Below are 20,115 nucleotides of genomic sequence, written 5' to 3' on the forward strand. Positions count from 1 at the left end.
GAACACATAGGTATGGAGTTTTTAATGTTTCACATTACATTGTTCAACTTTGTATTTAACTATACAAAAATTGAAGTTGTTTACAATTGCCCAACATTCAAATCTGGTATCAGGAGTTGTAAGGATTTCAAGTTATTCTCAAAATAAACTAGGAATTATACGAGGGAGAGAAGAAAGCAGATAGCGTTGCCTAATTTGTCTCACTAAAAACAACTTACGATAGACAATCATAGCACCGTGTTCAAATGTCGCTGGAGTCCATCGGCTAGAGGAAGCCATACTCCAGGGAGCTTCTATGTGGATAGGTTCAAAAATCCTAACCAACTGCTGGCACAAGGCAAGTTGCTTTCACTGAGCTGAATTCCAGAGGTGACTGCCCTTGACATCAAGGCAGCATTTGACCAAGTGTGGTATATCATGGAGCCCTAGCAAAATTTAAGTTAATGGGATCAGGGCCACACTGGTTAGTGTCATTACCTAGCACAAAGGAAGACGGTTGTGGCTGTTGAGGCCAACCATCTCAGTCCCATGACATCGCTACAGGATTTCCTCAGGATAGTGTCCTAGGCCCATCCATCTTCAGCTGCTTCATCAATGACATTCCCTCCATCATAAGGTCAGAAGTGGTGTAGTTCGCTGCTGATTGCAGAGTTCAGCACCATTCGCAACTCCTCAGCTACTGAAGCAGTCTGTGCCTGGGTGCAGCAAGACCTGGACAACATTCAGGCTTGAGCTAATAAATAGAAAGTAACATTCATGCCACACAGGTGGCAGGCAATGGCCATCTCCAACGAGAGAGAATCTAACCACCTCTCCTTGACGTTTAATGGCATTACCATCACTGAATCCCCCACCATTAACATCCTGGGGATTACCAATGACTAGAAACTGAACTGGACCAGCTGTATAAATACTGTGGCTATAAGAGCAGGTCAGAAGCAAGGAAATCTGCAGCAAGTAACTCACCTGACTCCCCAAACCCTGTATCTATGTGTGCCATATCCAATTATGGGAACAGTAGCATAGTGGTTATGTTATGGACTAGTAATCTAGAGGCCTGGATTAATGATTGAGCAATATGACCTCAAATCGCACCATGGCAGCTGGGGATTTTGAATCCAGTTAATTAAATAAATATGGAATAAAAATCTAGTACCAGTCATGGTGACCATGAAACTACTGGGTTGTCATAAAAAACTTGGTACACTCATGTTCTTTAGAGATCATCTGCTGTCCTCATCCTTTACATGTGACTATGATCCACAGCAATGTGGTTTACTCTTAACTACCCTCTGAAAAGGCCTAGCAAGCCACACAGTTTATCCAAGAAGGGAACTCACCACAGTCTCAAATGCAATCAGGGATCGGCAATTATTGCTGGCTTTGCTAGTGATGCCCACAGCCCATAATTTAAAAAGTGTCAATGGAGGGGAGAGAAAAGGGCAGGGAAAAAAATAAAATCACTGGCATGACTAATGACTAATGGTGGGAAGCATAACTGTACACTCAGCACTTTTATCTGACTATGCTCGCACACACTTTAACCTTGTCATTAGCACTCATGAGCTAGGCACCATCATGGATTGAGAATGTGAATGCTCAAGGAGCTTTTATCTTCCATTAGTTGCCTGGTTATGCACCACCATTCTTGACTGGATACAGTAAAGCTGCAGAGCACTGCTTGGATTCATTAGCTGTGCCTATAACATAGCTCATTGCTTCTGATGTTTATCTTGCAGGTAACCCTGTGTTGTCGCTTAAATAGGTTAGTACTTCACTTCAAGGTTTACCTGGTGCTGTTTCTAGCATACCCTTCTGCACTCTGCATTGAACCAGGATTGGTTTCCCAGCTTCATTATGATAAAGTAGTAAGGGATACATCTAGTTCTGAAATTACAGATTGTAGTGGTATACAATTCTGCTGCTGCTGTTAGTGGGCCATATTACCTCACGATCCTTAGTCTATCCCTTTAATTATACCCATACATGAAGTCCATTTTAAAAAATCACACTTGCCGCAGCTGAAATAGAATATAAAAGACAGAATTCTTTATTTGAAAGATCAGATCCATCTACATATACATAGACATACACTGGATTATAGCAACACAGCCCAATAAATAAATTAATTAACTCAAAATAATTGATTCTTGCATCAAGAGTCAAACTCTGCTCAGGTGAGCTTCAATGATCCCAGGAGAAAATCTTAGGACATGGGATTATCAATAAACTTTTGGTTTAAGCTTAACATTCTGCTTCTGACCTGTCCATGAGTTTTGCTGTTGACAGAAGCAGACTGTCTTCAATTTTGACTGCTAAAGCCAAGAATGTAATGCTGTACTAAGAAACTGAGGTTATATTTTCAATCCAATATTAACCAAAAGAAAAACTAAGCTCTGGATGAAAAATGGGGCAAAAATGTGCACGGTACTCAAGAAGTGCATGACAATTCAAAGGTAGATAATACAGAACTAAATGTACTAAAAATCAGTAGTTTATTTCAGCTCATGTTACTGAATGAGCAAAATACAATAGTTCACAGGAAACAAATACTACAACAACATCACGTATGTAGCATCTTTAATACAGAAAAACATCCCAAGCCAGAGGCTAAATGGGGGGGGGGGGGGGGGAAAGAGATAGAAGCCAAGCCAAAAAGGAGAATTTGTAACGTTTGTAACTTACAAGTTAGAACGGTTGAAGAATTTAGGTAAACAATTAAGAGTGTGGGTCTTAAGCAGCTAAATGCACTGCTGCCAACGTTCAGTCAAAGAAAGGGTAGATGCACAAGGGACCAGAATCAGAGAAAGGTAAAATTCAGGATGGGTGGGTTTGTAGGAATGGAGGTTACAGAAATTGACAGGGCAAGGCTGTGAAGAGATTTAAATGTAGATGCAGATGAGAATTTTAAATGAGGAACCATAAGATCAAGAGATAGTACAGATCAGCAACGATAGGGATGATGGATGAGAAGGACACAATAGGATGTAGGTAGCAGTGTATTGTACAGTCTGATTTTGCGTAGGATAGCAGGCTGGCCAGGAGAGCATTAGATAGTCAACTCTAGAGATCAAGGCATGATTGAGGATTTCAGTGGCAGATAGAAGGAGACTGTGGTGGAGTGGTATTGTCACTGGCCTACACATGACTCCAGATCCACAGCAACGTGGGTGACTCTTAACTGCCCAATGGCTGAGCAAGCCATTCAGCTGCACAAAAACTGAAAAGGAATAAAACCGGACGCAACACCCGGCATCGACCTAGGAAACGACAATGGCAAACCCAGCCTCGTTAACCCTGCAAAGTCCTCCTTACTAACATCTGGGGGCTTGTGCTAAAATTGGGAGAGGTGTCCCACAGTCGAGTGAAGCAACAGCCTGACAGTCATACTCACAGAAACATACCCTACAATGTCCCAGACACAAGCATCACTATTCCTGGTTATGTCCTGTCCCACTGACAAGACAGACTCACCAGAAGTGGCAGCACAGTGGTATACAGTCAAGAGAGTAGCCATGGAAATCCTCAACATTGACTCTGGACCCATGAAGTCTCATGGCATCAGGTCAAACAAGGGAAGGAAACCCCCTGCTGATTACCACCTACTTCAGCTGATGAGTCAGTGCTCCTCCATATTGATCACCACTTGGAAAAAGCACTGAGGGTGGCAAGGGCACAGAATGTACTCTGGGTGGGGGGACTTCAACGTTCATCACCAAGAGTGGCTTGTTAGCACTACAACTGACCGAGCTGGCCAAGTCCTGAAGGACATATCTGCCAGACTGGGCCTGCAGCAGGTGGTGAGAACACCAAGAGGGAAAAACCTATTAAGCCGTGTCCTCACCAATCTACCTATTGTATTTGCATCTGTCCATTACAGCATTGGTAGGAGTGACCACCACACAATCCTTGTAAAAACTAATTCCCGTATTCATACGGAGGAGACCACCCTCCATCATGTTGTGTGGCACTACCACCAGGTTAAATGGGACTGATTCAGAACAGATGTAGCAGCTCAAAACTGGGCATCCATGAGACGCTGTGGATCATCAACAGCAGAAGAATTGTATTCAACCACAATCTGTAACCTCATACCCGGCATATCCCTCAGTCTACCATTACCAACAAGCTAAGGGATCAACCCTGGTTCAATGAAGAGTGCAGGAGGGCATGCCAGGAGCAGCACCAGGCATACCTAAAAATGAGGTGTCAACCTGACGAAGCTACAACACAGGACTACTTGCATGCTGCTTTCGCTGTTTGGTATGCAATAGACAGAGCTACGCGATCCCATAACCAACAGATCAGAGCAAAGCTCTGCAGTCCTGCCACATCCAGTCGGGAATGGTGGTGGACAATTCAAAAAACCAGCGGAGGAGAAGACTCCACAAATATCCCTATCTTCATTGATGGAGGAGCCCAGCACAGTGAAAAAGAAAAGGCTGAAGCATTTGTGACCATCTTCAGCTAGAAGTGCCGAGTGGATGATCCATCTCCGCCTCCTCCTGAGGTCCCCAGCATCACAGGTGCCAGTCTTCAGCCAATTTGATTCATTCCACGTGATATCAAGAAACAGCTGAAGGCACTGGATACTGCAAAGGCTATGGGTCCTGACAACATCCCGGCTGTAGTACTGAAGATTTGTGCTACAGAACTAGCCGTGCCCATAGCCATGCTGTTCCAGTACAGCTACAACACTGGCATCTACCCGACAATGTGGAAAATTGCCCAAGTATGCCCTGTCCACAAAAAGCAGGACAAACCCAATCCGGCCAATTACCGCCCCATCAGTCTACTCTCCATCATCAGCAAAGTGATGGAAGGTGTCATCAACAGTGCTATCAAGTGCCACATAAACAGCAATAGCCTGCTCACTGATGCTCAGTTTGGGTTTCGCCAGGGCCATTCGGCTCCTGACCTCATTACAGCCTTGGCCCAAACATGGACACAAGAGCTGAAGTCCAGAGGTGAGGTGAGAGTGACTGCCCTTGATATCAAGGCAGCATTTGACTGAGTGTGTCATCAAGGAGCCCTAGCCAAATTGAAGTCAGTGGGAATCAGGAGGCAAACTTTCCATTGGTTGGAGTCGTACCTAGCATAAAGGAAGATGGTTGTGGTTGTTGGAGGCCATTCATCTCAGACCCAGGACATTGCTGATGGAGTTTCTCAGGGTACTGTCCGAGGCCCAATCATCTTTAGCTACTTCATATTCCCTCCATCATAAGGTCAGAAGGGAGGGGGGGGATGTTCGCTGATGACTGCACCATGTTCAATACCATTCACAATTCCTCAGATACTGAAGCAGTCTATGTCCAGATGCAGCAAGACCAGAACAACATTCAGGCTTGGGCTGATAAGTGGCAAGTAACATTTGCGCCACACAAGCGTCAGGCAATGACAATCTCCAACAGGAGAAAATATAACCATCTCCCTTTGACATTCAACGGCATTATCATCGCTGAATCTCCACCATCAACATTCTGGGGGGCTACCATTGACGAGAAACTGAACTGGACCAGCCACATAAATACTGTGTCTCCAAGAGCAGGTCAGAGGCTGGGATTTCTGTAGCAAGTAACTCGCCTCCTGACTCCCCAAAGCCTATCCACCATCTACAAGGCACATGTCAGGAGTGTGATAGAATACTCTCCATCCGGATGAATGCAGCTCCAACAACTCAGGAAGCTCAACACCATCCAGGACAAAGCAGCATACTTGATTAGCACCCCATCCACCACCTTCAACATTCACTCCCTCCACCACCAACGCACAGTGGCAGCAGGGTGTACCATATACAAGATGCACTGCAGCAACTCACCATGCCTCCTTCGACAGCACCTTACAAACCCACAATCTCTTCCACCTAGAAGGACAAGGGCAGCAGATGCACGGGAACACCACCATCTGCAAGTTCTCCTCCAAGCCACACACCATATCACTGCTCCTTCACTGTCACTGGATAAAAATCCTGGAACTCACTTGCCAAGAGCACTGTGGGTGTAGCTGCACCAGGTGGACTGCAGCGGTTCAAGAAGGCAGCACACCACCACCTTCTCGATGGCAATTAGGGATGGGCAATAAATGCTAGCCTTGTCAGCGATGCCCACATCCCATGAAATGAATTAAAGTAAGAAGAGATGGGCTGAGGTAGATGTGGAGTCCCATGATGTTATGGAAGTGGATATAGACACACTTTCCATTCGTGAGTTCGAGGTTTTGATGCTCAGCTTGGGCTCAAATAGGACGCTGAGGCTGCAAACAACGTGGTTCAAACTGCGGCAATAGCCAGGGAAAAGGATGGAATTGGTGGCATTGATGGAGTTTCTAGCGGGAAGACAAAGAAATTGGCTTTGGTCTTCCCAATTGTCACACTCACGGAGGGAACAGTGATGAAATATGAAATGAACTACAAAAAATTGAACATATTTGTGCTACAGGCAAGATGGAGTAGAGGTCAGGTGACCCCTCCTGTACTGTCAATAAGCATGTTCGCCTGTTGAAGACGAAACCCATTATCCATGACTGAATTGGCTTTGGGGAAAACAAATTGAAATGGAAAACAGTCCATTCCATGCTAACAACTCCTATCTGCAGGAATGGAGCTATCAAAGACTTTTAAAGACAGACTGACTCCGAAACCAAGGCCAAAATAATAGGTGTAAAATAATACCTGTTTATCAAATTGGACCACATTCAGACGCCACCATGTAACAATGGTTCACATATGCTGGAACACTGTTATGAATCACCCCAGGGGAGAGAGCCCTTAGTCACCTGAAAGTTTCTACCTTAAAAAAGGTATCTCTCTGGCCAGAGAGGGGCAGAACATCCAGAGAAGGCCTTTTCTAGCCAGAACAGCTGAGACACCATTCCAGCTAGGCAGCAGCCCTGCTGGTAACACCTTTTAACTGCTACAGGAGAGAAACTGCAAGGTGATTTGGAACTCCCCATCTGCAAAAGTGAACCAGGATTTCCACCATCGACTTCACATTGAGGCTTAACCACAAAGAGCCTGCAACACTTCATCTTATTCAAGGCAAAGAACATTCAGGCCTGCACCTGTGAAAAAGATTTCTTCCCAAAAAGCTTCCAAAAGTTTTTTAAAACAAACTCTTTTACAACAATTAGACTCTAATTGCATGCTACCCCCACTCTGTCTTTTCTTTGTGTGCACGCACGTATGCGAATGCGCGAGTGGGTGAAGCCACGAACATTTTCAGTTATTGTGTAAAAAAGGTCTTTTTTTTAAACTTTTTTTTAGTCCTTCATGGGATGTGGACATCACTAGCTAGGCCAGCATTTATTGCCCATCCCTAGAGAAGGTGGTGGCGAGGTGCCTACGAGAAAACCTGCTGTTTGTCTATTTATCTAACCTTAAAAACACTCAGGAAATAAAACTATTTTTAAAACACTATCTTCAGTCAGTTGAGAGGTGAAAAGTAGAAGCCACCCATACCATTTCCCACCTGTCCATAGCACAATGCTAAATAGAGAAAATGATGGCTCATCTAAAAGTCAATGCCGGACTAACAACACAGAGGCAGCGGAGTGATGAAGAGAAGAAATGGAGCGGTACAGTGGAATGTCAATGTCTATGTGTAAGTAGACCTTGTATCTGGATGATTTTTCTTAAAGGCAGCAAGTACATTAGGAAAAGGAGGCGGACAAGGATAGATCCTTGGGTACTCTGGAGGCAACAGTGCAGGAAGGGAAGAGATTCCATTGCTAGACATATTGAAGCTGCAATCAGCTAGGCAAGAAGGAAACAAAGCGAAGACAATCTTACTAAACTAGATAATGGATAAAGGGCTTTGAAGAAGGATGATAGAACAACCATGACAAAAGCCACAAAGAGGTCAATGAGGACGAGATGATAATGCACTATAGTCACAGTAGGTGTTATGTGCCTTTGGCTAAGGCTGCTTCAGTGCTGTGGCAGGTGCAGAAACCTGCTTGGAAAGATTCAAACATGGAGTTGCAAGAAAGATAGGCACAGATTTGGGAAGTGACAACATGATCAAGAACTTCAGAAAGAACAGGAGATGGAACAGTAATTTGTAAGGACAGCAGAGTCAAAGTTTTTTTTTCACGTAGGGGTGATGATGGTGGATCCGAATACAAGGGAAACAGTACCTAAGGAAAAGAACCATTTACAATTTCAGCGCCTGAAGGAAAGACGGATGGTCAACAGTTTTGTGAATTAAGTCAAGGGAGAAAGGAGGAGGTGGGTCACAAATGAGATGAACTCAAAGGATGAGGGCAGTTGGACAAGAAACTAGAGAAAGCTCCCAGTCCAAGATCACGAGGGAGCCTGAGGGATTTGGCTTTGTGGGCAAGGAGAAGGAAGGGAACAGTGGAAGCAGCTGAACAAATGGTCTCAATCTTAGTGGCAAAGAAATCCCTGAGCTTCTTGCACATGTTGTTGGATGTGAAGATGGAGAAGACAGTGAAAGCAGTCAAAGGAGATAGTTAATTGTGGAAAAAAAGCTGGTAATCATCTTTTCTCTCCGGAATGATCCTGGAGTAAAGGGTGGTTTTGTCAAAGGAGAGTGGGGCATGACAGTGCTGGATTCAATCCAGTCAGACCTGGTGATGAATGTCTAAACCAGTTGTGCTCCAGATACACTCAAGCATATATCCCTTACACTTGAGGGAGTGAAGATTGAGGCTATACCAAGGGAATTAAAGATTTTGCTGGGGGTAAGAACTGATCTGGAAGTGCCACAAGCAGAAATACAACTGTCAATATGCAAAGCAAAAATGGCGAACATCTGGCAGATCTAAATGGATCAAGAACCACATGACTGTACAGAACTGTGCAATTCCATTACAGATATCCGGTGACTACAGCCAGCATTAAAATGTAAAATTACTCTCAGATGTTTGGCAGAATTCTTTTCCAAACCAACAAATGTTCAGATAACTTACTTAACTTTCCATCAGATTCTGCCAAAAGCTGTTCCAAATGTTGAAGCTGTAATGCTAAGTTCATAACTTTAAAAAGTCATTACAATGATGCATCTACTGATTTAGTCAATAACGCATGAAGACGGTGTTAAAAATTCATTACCTTACGTAACAAAATTTTCTTAGTTATTTGAGACAGTAAATTCAATGTTCAACGGTTATAAAAGTATCACACTTTTGGGAAAGGAGAGACAGAAGTTCATGAGGAATGAATGCCTCTTCATTTTCAATTTACTTTTGTTATACATCTTCTTAGTAAATCAATTACACCACTGGAGATAAAATTATAAAAGCTGTTTTTTCCAAAACAGAATCTCTATTTGTCAGTGTTACAACCAGGTGAGAAGGGGTCTAGGGGTTCCCTCTCAGCCTTTGCCTGGTTTGACTGTAACAGGGTTTAATTTTAGCAACACCCTGATAACCTTCAGGAATCCTATTAAATTTTCCTGCACTCGCAGCCATAAGCTTCCTGGGTCTCACTCTTACTGCAGTTAAAGCCACAGCTTGTTCTGCTGTGCTTTCCATCAGGTTCGCTTCTTCACTGTGCGGGTGTGCCCTGATTAACCCTACAGGTTTTCCCTTTAGTTTCCAGCAGTCAGCTCTTAAATGCCCTGCTTTATTACAATGGAAGCACATAGGTCTCGAAGTCTCACTCCTACTTACAGCACATTCTTTTCTGGTTGGAAGAGGGCCCCCTGTGTCTCCTGCTTTTCTTTCCCTCCCAGGACTGCTTGGGCTTCTATCACCTTCCTACTCTTTGTCCTTTTCGGATTTGTGGGGGTGACTCTGAAAGGTTCTCCCCTGGGAAACTGATTTATAAATGACAGCAAACTCATCAGCCAGAATTGCTGCCTGCTGGGTTCTATGAGCCTTCTGTTCGTCTACATGTGTCTTTATGGAGAGTGGGAGAGGGTTTTTCAATTCCTGTAACAGAATTACTTCTAAGATTTTCATAGCTGAGCTGTCCTTTAAGAGCTCTCAGCCACTGGTCAAAACCCAGCTGCTTACTTTTCTCAAACTCCAGGTAAGTTTGATCAGCTTGCTTCTTGAGGGTTCTAAACTTTTGGCAATAGGTTTCTGGTACTAACTCATATGCCCAGAGGATAGCATTTTTGTCAGTTCATAGTCTGATGAACTCTCATCTGGCAACATGGAATAAACCTCATAGGCTTTTCCTACTAATTTGCTCTGTATCAGTACAGTCCAAGCCTCAGCTGGCCACTTTAACTGCCATGCCAGTTTTTCAGAAGACACAAAATACGCTTCCACGTCTCCCTCATTGAATTTTGGGATCTGTTGGTAAAGTTTTAATAATGCTGTACCAAGCCCTGAATTACACTCCTCCATATTGGCTATGCTTTCACTGGGGTTACTCTGTCGCCCCCTAATTAACACAAGCCACCCTAGCTCTTTGTCTTCGCATTCTTTCTGGAAGGTTCTTTCTCTCTCTCTCTCGTCTGTCTCTCTCTTTCTTTCTCCCTTTCCTCAAATTCAAGTTTCCTCTGTTCCAATTGTATCTTTGCTAGCAATACCTTGTCGGAGTCTACTTCTAACCCTGTTTCTGCTTCTTCAGATTCAAGGGAAAAATGGTTGGCCACTAGCCTTAGAAGTTCAGACTTCCTAACCTTGCCATGTACAGTGATCCCAAACTGCTCGGCCATTTTCCTCAACTCCTCCATAGACAGTGCTTTTAACTTATCCCAAGTTATTTCACCCTGGCTTGAGGAACTACTAGCTTCAGTCGCAAACATGTTAGTATTCTAGCACACGCAACCTGTATTGAAATCTTTTCTCTTTTTGTTTGGGATCAATTTGACTTCCCACTTCCAATTTCTCATTTGTCTGTGGGTCAAATCCAGGATGCTAGCCCCCAAATTTCTGTTACAACCAGGTGAGATGGGTCTAGGGGTTCCCTCTCAGCCTTTGCCTGGTTTAATTTTAGAAACATCGTGTTTTTAGCTCCCCCTCAGTGAATCCTTGTTCACTGCTCCTATTGTAAAGCAAAGAAATCAGATAGGTTTCCTTAGATTTAAAGAAGAAAGGTGGAAGTTTATTAATCTTAAACTCTAATCTGGTTAACGACTACGAATTTGCGACGTGACCACACGAGCATGCATATGCGATAAACACACATGCAGATAGACACAGAAAAAGTGGAAAATAAAGGGGAAAGGTTTGAGGCAATATCGGGATTATAATTACAATCCTTTCAGTTCTATGTTGAGTCTTTGGTTGCCGGTAAGTCCTGCTGTTCCTTGGGGCCTAGTTCAAGCTTCAACATGTTTCGATGCTAGAGTATTTTCTCTCTTGAGGTTCCGTGGGTCCAGTGGCTTGGGAGAAAGCGAGGGACAGGAGAGAGGCTTCCTTGTTCCAGCTTCAGTTGCAAACTGCCTTCTGTTCCTTTCTGTGTGGCAAACTTCAAAACAACTAGTTGGCCAGCAGGTTAGTCATGTGACTAAATGGCTTAACCACTCCTGCCTTTGTGGATTTAAAAGCTCTCTGTGGTGGGGCGGGTGGGTGTAGGGCTATCTCTTGGAGACAAGATGTGGAACCATTGCCCAGACCAATCTCTGTTAATTGAATCAGTGAGCAATTCTTTTGTCTCTCCAAGCACTGCCTCTTAGTATGCAAATGTTCTTCCAGCCAAGTGTCTGGTTCAAACAAGTCATTTCTTCACTCCAGTATCTGTTTAAAATCAATGTTCATATGGCAAAATTAATATGCCTCATTCTTGGCAGGTGGAGATCTGCATGACATTTGAACTGTACTCCAAAGTAACTGACCAGAGAAACAAGTCATAACTGCAACTTCTCACAGTTGCTGATCTTGGGCATCCCATCCTATTAAAGGTCATGAACTTACCCCCAGCGAGAAGAGAAAAATGGGAGTAATCCTTACATATACCAGCAACCAAGTCAAATTGTCTCCCAGCAAATCAGAATAAGATGCACAGTAGGAAGAAAATCAGCCATAAATCTTTCAACAGTAAACGTTGTCACCGTGAACAACATGATTCCTAATTCTGGAGCTCTGAAGCTACGAAGTTCCACAATGGCTGTGATCCAAAGAATCAATAGCACTAAACAAGGAAATATGTTCCATACTAAAGTTAAAACATTCGAGTTGAATTTAAAGTTACATCTTATTGTTGTACTTCTCATACTTCAGCCCATCATAACATTATAATGTTACTGCAGTGCTCAGAGAAAATCCAAACTAATCTAACTTTTAAAAAAAGTAAAAACAGAATGCGCTGGAAATACTCAGCAGGTCAGGCAGCATCTGCAGACAGAGAAACTGGAGTTAGTTTTTCAGGCTTATGACCTTTATCAGACTTTTCAACTCTTGACTTAAAAAAAAGACCTATAAGAGCAAGTGCAGTATGTTCTAGTTTTTTTCCTACGATTTTTGTAGGTGGCACCAAATATCTGAGAAAACTAGCATTCATGAAAGTAAGCTAAATGTTATTATAAACCATCTTGAGTGACCTTCAGCCATGAGAAAAATATTAAAAATCAAATCAAGTCAGACTATATTTGACATTTAATAATTTTAAGCCAAATTCTGGAGTCATAATTTAAACATAAAATTTGTTTGAGCATCTGCTTACCCAAATATTCATGCTCTATTTTGTTCCCGTGCTTCTAATTTTGATTTTAGTAGCTAAGCGTGCATCAAGCCCTAACAAATACCACTTCGATCTGCAAAGCATCTTTAAAGAAATTTGTTCAGGAGAGTGAAACAGCTTTAGCTATGCATTATTTTGCCTAACCTCTAATAGCTAATTAAACATTTTATTTTTCTTACAATTGTTGAAATCGTTGAACTGTAATCTATAATACAATTTTTGTCTGTCCACACTTTTCTGATTGGTTGATTTGGTGGGTGGAGCCTGACATGTGGAGGATCGTGGGACAGAGGACCTTACACCAGATGCCTTGTATCAAATGGATCAAAAAAATTGTTATACTCAGTACCCAAATGTTGCAATAAGGTTTTAAAATATCTAATCAATCAACATCCAACGATACATCACAAAGTGGCGGCAATGTAAACAACTACAAAGGTATTCTTTTATATATTTTCTCCAATTAAAAACCTACTCCAAATGTTAATACATCATTGCCCACCATGACGGAAAAATCTCCTCGGGTTATTTGGTGACTGTCATTTTGGAGATTATGACAGAGGCTCTATTTTATTGCCTCAAGTGATTCATAGCAACAGGTCGAATACATGGTCTCTTTGGCCTCCTTTTCTCGAGAGACAATGGGTAAGTGCCTGGAGATGGTCAGTGGTGTGTGGAGCAGCGCCTGGAGTGGCTATAAAGGTCAATTCTAGAGTGACAGGCTCTTCCACAGGTGCTGCAGAAAAATTTGGTTGTCGGGGCTGTTCCACAGTTGGCTCTCCCCTTGTGCTTCTGTCTTTTTTCCTGCCAACTGCTAAGTCTCTTCGACTTGCCACACTTTAGCCCCGCCTTTATGGCTGCCCGCCATGCATTTTAATAAAGTATCCAGTTTAAAAGACATCTTACTTGTATTACTCTATAACCACACAGTAATTTTTTATGATGATGCTGGACTAAAATAATTAGAAACATATTATAACCAGCAATTAAGTCTGAAATATCTAAACATGTGACACTCCCCATAACTTGCTCAATGTTGTTGTTTGCAACAAGTCAAACTCACTTGGAGATAAATAATTTTACTCCTACTTCTCTACTAAACTGGATAAATATTAGTTCCTCCTTCATAAATTGTGTTAACTCAAACTGTCAAAATAAGGAATTGATTTTCTCCATTAGCTTTGAAATTAATGGAGAAGTGATACTTATCTTCTTTTGCTTACCTAATCATACTTTATTATAACTAGTCTCAAAAAAAATTCATTTACTTAGCTTTTCTTCATTGCAACAAGCTGACAATTTCCTAATCACAGCATCCTTCTTTTTAAAAAAGGAAACATAATCTAGCAAATAGACCATTAAAAAGCAGAGAGGTTATGCTAGAGTTATATAGGGCATTCGTGAGACCACATCTGGAATCCTGTGTACCGTATTGGTCCCCTTATTTAAAAAATGTAAATGCATTGGAAGTAGTTCAGAGAAGGTTTACTAGACTAATACCTTGAATGGGCAGGTCATCTTGTGAGGAAAGGTTGAACAGGCTAAGCTTGTATCCACCGGAGTTTAGAAGAGTAACAGACGACCTGATTGAAACATACCAGATTCTGAGCGGTTTTGATAGGGTGGATGTGGAAAGTATGTTTCCTCTTGTGGGAAAATCTAGAACTAGAGGCTCACTGTTTAAAAATAAGGGATCGTCCATTTAAAACAGAGATGAGGATAAATTTTTTCTCTTAGGGTCTGAGTCTTTGGAACTCTTCCTCAAAGGGCAGTGGAAGCAGAGTCTGAATATTTTTAAGGCAGAAGTAGATAGATTCTTGACGAGCAAGTGGGTGAAAGGTTATCGGGGGTAGGTAGGAATGTGGAGTCGAGGTTATAATCGGATCAGCCATGATCTTGCTGAACTGTGGAGTAAGCTCCAGGGGCCGAGTGGCCTACTTCTGCTCCTAATTCGTGTGTTCATAAGCAGTAACCTATCATGGGGTTCAGACAACAACGATCAACAGTCATCTGAAATCTTTGATGACTTACTCCCCTGTTGGTTTACATGCTTATGTTTCAAATGTGAAAACTGTCAAAGGCATTACAACAGTGACCACACTTCAAAAAAAAGTATTTCTTTGGCTAAGTGCTTTGAAACATCCAGTAGTCGTGAAAGACACTATATAAGTGAGAGTCATTTTTTTCTTTTAATTCAGCATATTACTACCAATGTTCTAGCCAATAATTATCGTCAATCAACACTACCAAAGATTAAGTGCCCATCCATCAAATTGCTTTTCATGAGATCTAGCTATGCACAAAATAGCTGCCAAATTGCCTTCATATCAATGGCTGCTCACATATCAACATTTAAGATCAGATTTGGATATGTGGATGAAGAAAAGGTAGTTGAAGAGATATAGGAATAGATGGGTAGATGTGATAGAACCATTTGCTTGAATGGGGGGGGGGGGTAAAACGCCACTGATTGGTTAGGCCGAATGCATGTTTGTGTGTTGAAACAACCAGTTATTTAATGCAAGCCTTTCTTTTTTTACTTCCATGTTCAGTCAAATTCATAGTAAACTCCCATTGATTCAGAGTTGAGCGTCATGTACCCAGATGTAAAAGAGCAGGCAAAATGCATATCTGAACATAAATATCACATCACTAATATGACCTTCATACTGAATATTACAAGATTTCAATTTTGCCACAGAAGCTTTAAATAAGAATACCAGTTTTACATTCACTGTTTAAATTTATAAATACACTTTCAATGGGTTTTAGATTTTTCATAAATTTGAGAAATAGCATTCCTGAAGAAAATCTTAAATGGAACTTAATATTATTGCCATTGACACCAAAAGTACTGTTAACAGTTTTCGAAACTTCACATTGTAGGTTTACTATCATTTTAATTTATCATTTCTGCCATGTGAAGCTCTTCGCAATTAATGTATTATAAAGACACGGACAGACTGATACTCATCCCAAATTAGAACTGTTTAGCATAAAGATTCAAGTCAAGGATAATAGGATTAGTAGTTGTGAGGACCATTTCATCCTTCAAAAAGGCAGACGATGGGACCGAGAGGCATTTACACATGGTTGAGTTAAACTCGGCCAAAAAAATGGCTAAAATCTGAGCATACTATCACAGTTTAGCAGATAATTTCTTGCTAACAGTGACTTCCAGTGCACTGCCTGAAATTTACTGAAATTCAAGTTGGAGCTGATACATCAATAATAAGCTGAAAACAAAGACAGAAAAAAGCCATCTATCCTCCTCTCCAGCTCCGGAGGTGGGGTGAGGACAGCAGGGGGAGGGTGGGGGCAGAAGTGACATTGGTGGGGGTGAACAACCAGCGCGGGGGAGTTGGGGGGGAGGATACAACCAGTGCGAAGGGAGGGGGGGGGGGGGGGTAGAGACAACGACGGACGGCTGGCGCGAGGGGGCTGTTTGGAAGCGAACAACCAGCGCGGGGTTTGGGGGCGAGGACAAACAGGCAGCGGGATGTCTGCTGTGCGACTGGAGGCTCCTGGTGGCAGACATCGGGGATTATTCCCAGGGACAACGGCCTACCTGAAGCGCGGGGAGTCCTTCAAACACTCTTCGAAATCCACCGTCAGCTTCATGGCTGTACTTTCCCGGCTGCACTGCCGTCACTCAGTGACCGTGTGTTTAAGGCGCGGCTCCCACCCGCTCGCTAGCTCATCGCTTGGAGGTTCCTCCGCCACCTCAGCCTCAACCCCGCCCGTGCCCCGCTCTCCCACACGCGAACCCAAAGGCGCTGTGATTGACAGCTGCCTGACCACTCAGCGCTGCTCCTCACGCCAGGCGACCAATGGGCTGGACGACAGCGGCTGGGAGGCGGAACCTGTGGCCGATGAAGTTCAGATGCCCAGTGAAAGTGGGATCGCGGGCGGCCGGGGTCCCGCTTCAATTCAGGTTATGGCTGGAGTCCAGGTTTAATTCCGAATTATCTTTTATAAAGGATTAACGTTTCGAAATTCAAACGGGGGCGACGGATGTATCAACGAGGAATACAAAACACCATCTCTTCACAGTGAAATCTGTACCAAACCAACAAAATACTTACAAAAAAAAGTCCTACAACAGAATCATGAAATGAGCAATATTAAGTCAAAAGAGACCATGCCGCCATCTACTGGAACTCAAGTATAAGATGTGTCTGTTTTTATATCACCTTAAAACATTTTTAACAGGCTCCAATTGCTTTTGCTTTATTTGTTTGATACACACGTATATAACAAGGACACTAGGCCGTTTTTTCGCTTTCGTGATTTGTGAATTATTAGGTTAAAAAGGCACAAAGTGTTCAAAAGTGTCAAAGATCAAATGAAATTGCTCCTCCGTTATTTTCCACAAATATTTCTACAAAGTTCCCGAAGGAGGACAGAATTGAGAGTAAGGTAGGAACGAACTTATTAAGGTCATAATGTGCATGAAATGCCTCTACACAGGTTTGGTCATCTGCCCAAGAAAATTCTGGACACTTTTTTAAAAATACTAAGTGAGACACTTGGCTGCACTGAACTGAACGAATTACTTAAATGTGGAAAATAAAAATTTAATTGCAGTTACGGACACAAAATCCAAACACGGCCAACAGATTTAATGTTACTTGTTGCTGTTGTCCCCTTTACCCAGCAGTGCAGATGATAAAATGATATTTAAAACAAACCTCGAGGCTTACCTTGCTTTCGAGTGGCTCCATGTGACTGTACAACACTCAGAATTACAAATAGTTTGCAGAAGCAAAAAGACATGGAGAAATAAGCATTGTAGTAAAAAGGGTAGCTTTCCACTTTACTGATTTCTTATGGTCAAATAGTCATTGCACAGGCAGGGTTATATTAGTCTTGCAATGCCTGCATTATTTCAAACATATGCTTCTTGCACAATACTATGCAGCTGCTGTAGGATTGCCTATCCCAGTTCACCGGAAAGTTACAGATAAACAAGGTAATTTGACCATCTTCGTTCAGCCATGTAGAAAGAACCAAAATCACATTCTTCCCCAACCCACCTGAACAAAGAACAGTACAGCACAGGAAGAGGCCATTCGGCCATTCGGCCCTCCAAGCCTGCGCCGATCTTGATGCCTGTCTAAACTAAAACCTTCTGCACTTCTGGGGACCATATCCCTCTATTCCCATCCTATTCATGTATTTGTCAAGATGCCTCTTAAACGTCGCTATCGTACCTGCTTCCACCACCTCCCCCGGCAGCATGTTCCAGGCACTCACCATCCTCTGTGTAAAGAACTTGCCTCGCACATCCCCTCTAAACTTTGCCCCTCGCACCTTAAACCTATGCCCCCCAGTAACTGACTCCTCCACCCTGGGGAAAAAGCTTGACTATCCACTCTGTCCATGCCACTCATAACTTTGTAAACCTCAATCATGTCGCCCCTCCACCTCCGTCATTCCAGTGAAAACAATCCGAATTATCCAACCTCTCCTCATGGCTATTACCCTCCAGACCAGGCAACATCCTGGTAAACCTCTTCTGTATCCTCTCCAAAGCCTCCACATCCTTCTGGGAGTGTGGCGACCAGAATTGCACACAATATTCCAAGTGTGGCCTAGCTAAGGTTCTGTACAGCTGCAGCATGACTTGCCAATTTTTATACTCTATGCCCCAACTGATGAAGGCAAGCATGCCGTATGCCTTCTTGACCGTATACCTTATCCACCTGCGTTGCCACTTTCAGTGATCTGTGGACCTGTATGCCCAGATCTCGCTGCCTGTCAATACTCCTAAGGGTTCTGCCATTTACTGTATACTTCCCACCTGTATTAGATCTTCCAAAATGCATTACCTCACATTTGTCCGGATTAAACTCCATCTGCCATTTCTCTGCCCAAATCTCCGACCGATCTATATCCTGCTGTATCCTCTTGACAATCCTCATTACTATCCGCAACTCCACCAACCTTTGTGTCATCTGCAAACTTACTAATCAGACCAGCTACATTTTCCTCCAAATCATTTATATATACTTCAAACAACAAAGGTCCCAGCACTGATCCCTGTGGAACACTAACATCCCATTACACCATCCAATTGCTTCTTTAAAAATTCTCGGGTTTCATCTCCACTACTCTTAGAACTGTAAACCACACATTGATCAGTCTTTTTGTAAAGAAGAATTTCTTGCCGTCAGTTAAATTTACTGGTTTAAATCTATATCCCCTTGTCCTACTTTCAATATTAAAGTATTATTCTGAAATTAGCTTTTCCATTCTCTTAGCTATCTTCTAAACATACATACATAGAAGTACAGTTACAACAATTTATATAGTGCCTTTAACATGGTAAAATGTCCCAAGGTACTGCCCCACAGGGACATTATCGGACAAAATTTGACATAAGCAACATGAGATGAGGGCAGGTGACCAAACGTTTGGTCAGAAGGAGTAGGTTTTAAGAGGCATCTTAAAGGAGGAGGGAGAGGTAGATAGGCAGAGTGGTTCAAGGAAGGAAATCCAGAGCTTGAGGCCGAGGTAGCTGAAAACACATCTGCCAATGGAGGAGCAAAGGAAATTGAGGATGCACAAGGAGCTAGATTTGGAAGACCACAGATATCTTGAAAGTTTGTAGCACCAGAAGTGATTACAGAAATAGCAAGGAGCAAGGCCATGAAGGGACTTGAACATAAGGATGAGGATTTTTTTTTTTTAAGTCAACTGTTGCTGAACCAGCAGTCAATGTAGGTTAGTAAGCACAGGGACAATGGGTGAACATGACTTATTGCAAGTTTGGATATGGGCAGCACTGTTTTAAATAAGCTCAAATTTACCAAGGATGGAAGACAGGAGGCCAGCCAGGAGAAACAAACAGGGCACAACATTTACTCTCCATGCAATTAAGCAGTCAAACATTTACCCACCCCCACCCCCTACATCCACCTATCCAATCTAATTATGAATCATGACAGAGTTTCTGCCTCAACCACAAACCAAGGAAGTGAATCTCTGTTTCACAACTCTTTTTCTAAAGAAATTTCCCCTGAACTCAGTTTGAAATCTCTCGCATTTAGTCAACGGTTCCCTGTGCCTGATCCCTTAAATCCTGGAATATCTCTGCTTCTATTCATCCTGACCCATCATTTTATAATTTTAAGCACTTCTATCAGAACCACACAGGTGGTGGTGTGGTATAATGAAAACAGATTTTATAGTTGGCCATTAAATTTCCTCACACTAGAATGCATCATAGTGAATCAGCTTTATGTTGCCAAAATCAAAGCTATCCTGTTCAGCTTTTGCCAGAACCTACATGCTCTTAGCCTCCATTCCACCAATATTTCCAGCTGCCACCTCTGGCCAAGTCTGCAGTGCAGAACTTTTGCTGACTGTTCAATAGTGAGTTGAGCTTTCTTCTCCATATTCATTCTACTGTTAAGACTGCTTTTACTCCACCTCAATAGTATAATTTGTTCCTGCCCCAACCTTTCTCCTATGCTGATTAATTTCTAACATATGCTTGATTATTTCAAGGCTTAATT

General features: G+C 42.6%; 1 protein-coding gene and 1 long non-coding RNA gene across 3 annotated transcripts in view; one reads left to right on the plus strand and one right to left on the minus strand.

The window, feature by feature from the left end:
- LOC137375314 (arf-GAP with coiled-coil, ANK repeat and PH domain-containing protein 2-like) overlaps window positions 1–16,367 on the minus strand; it is a 215,155-nt gene extending 198,788 nt beyond the window's left edge. For both annotated transcript variants that reach the window (XM_068042287.1, XM_068042286.1), the window contains exon 1: window positions 16,164–16,367. In XM_068042287.1, coding sequence (XP_067898388.1) covers window positions 16,164–16,216 — 53 coding nt within the window. In that variant the 5' untranslated portion in view covers window positions 16,217–16,367. The remainder of the gene's footprint in view (window positions 1–16,163) is intronic.
- Window positions 1–20,115, plus strand: part of LOC137375316 (uncharacterized) — a 35,643-nt gene that overhangs the window by 12,151 nt on the left and 3,377 nt on the right. The window contains exon 2 of the long non-coding RNA XR_010975984.1: window positions 16,576–17,014. This is a non-coding gene — a long non-coding RNA (uncharacterized lncRNA). The remainder of the gene's footprint in view (window positions 1–16,575; window positions 17,015–20,115) is intronic.

The sequence above is a fragment of the Heterodontus francisci genome, chromosome 11, assembly GCF_036365525.1.
Source record: "Heterodontus francisci isolate sHetFra1 chromosome 11, sHetFra1.hap1, whole genome shotgun sequence".
Classification (NCBI taxonomy): Eukaryota; Metazoa; Chordata; class Chondrichthyes; order Heterodontiformes; family Heterodontidae; genus Heterodontus; species Heterodontus francisci.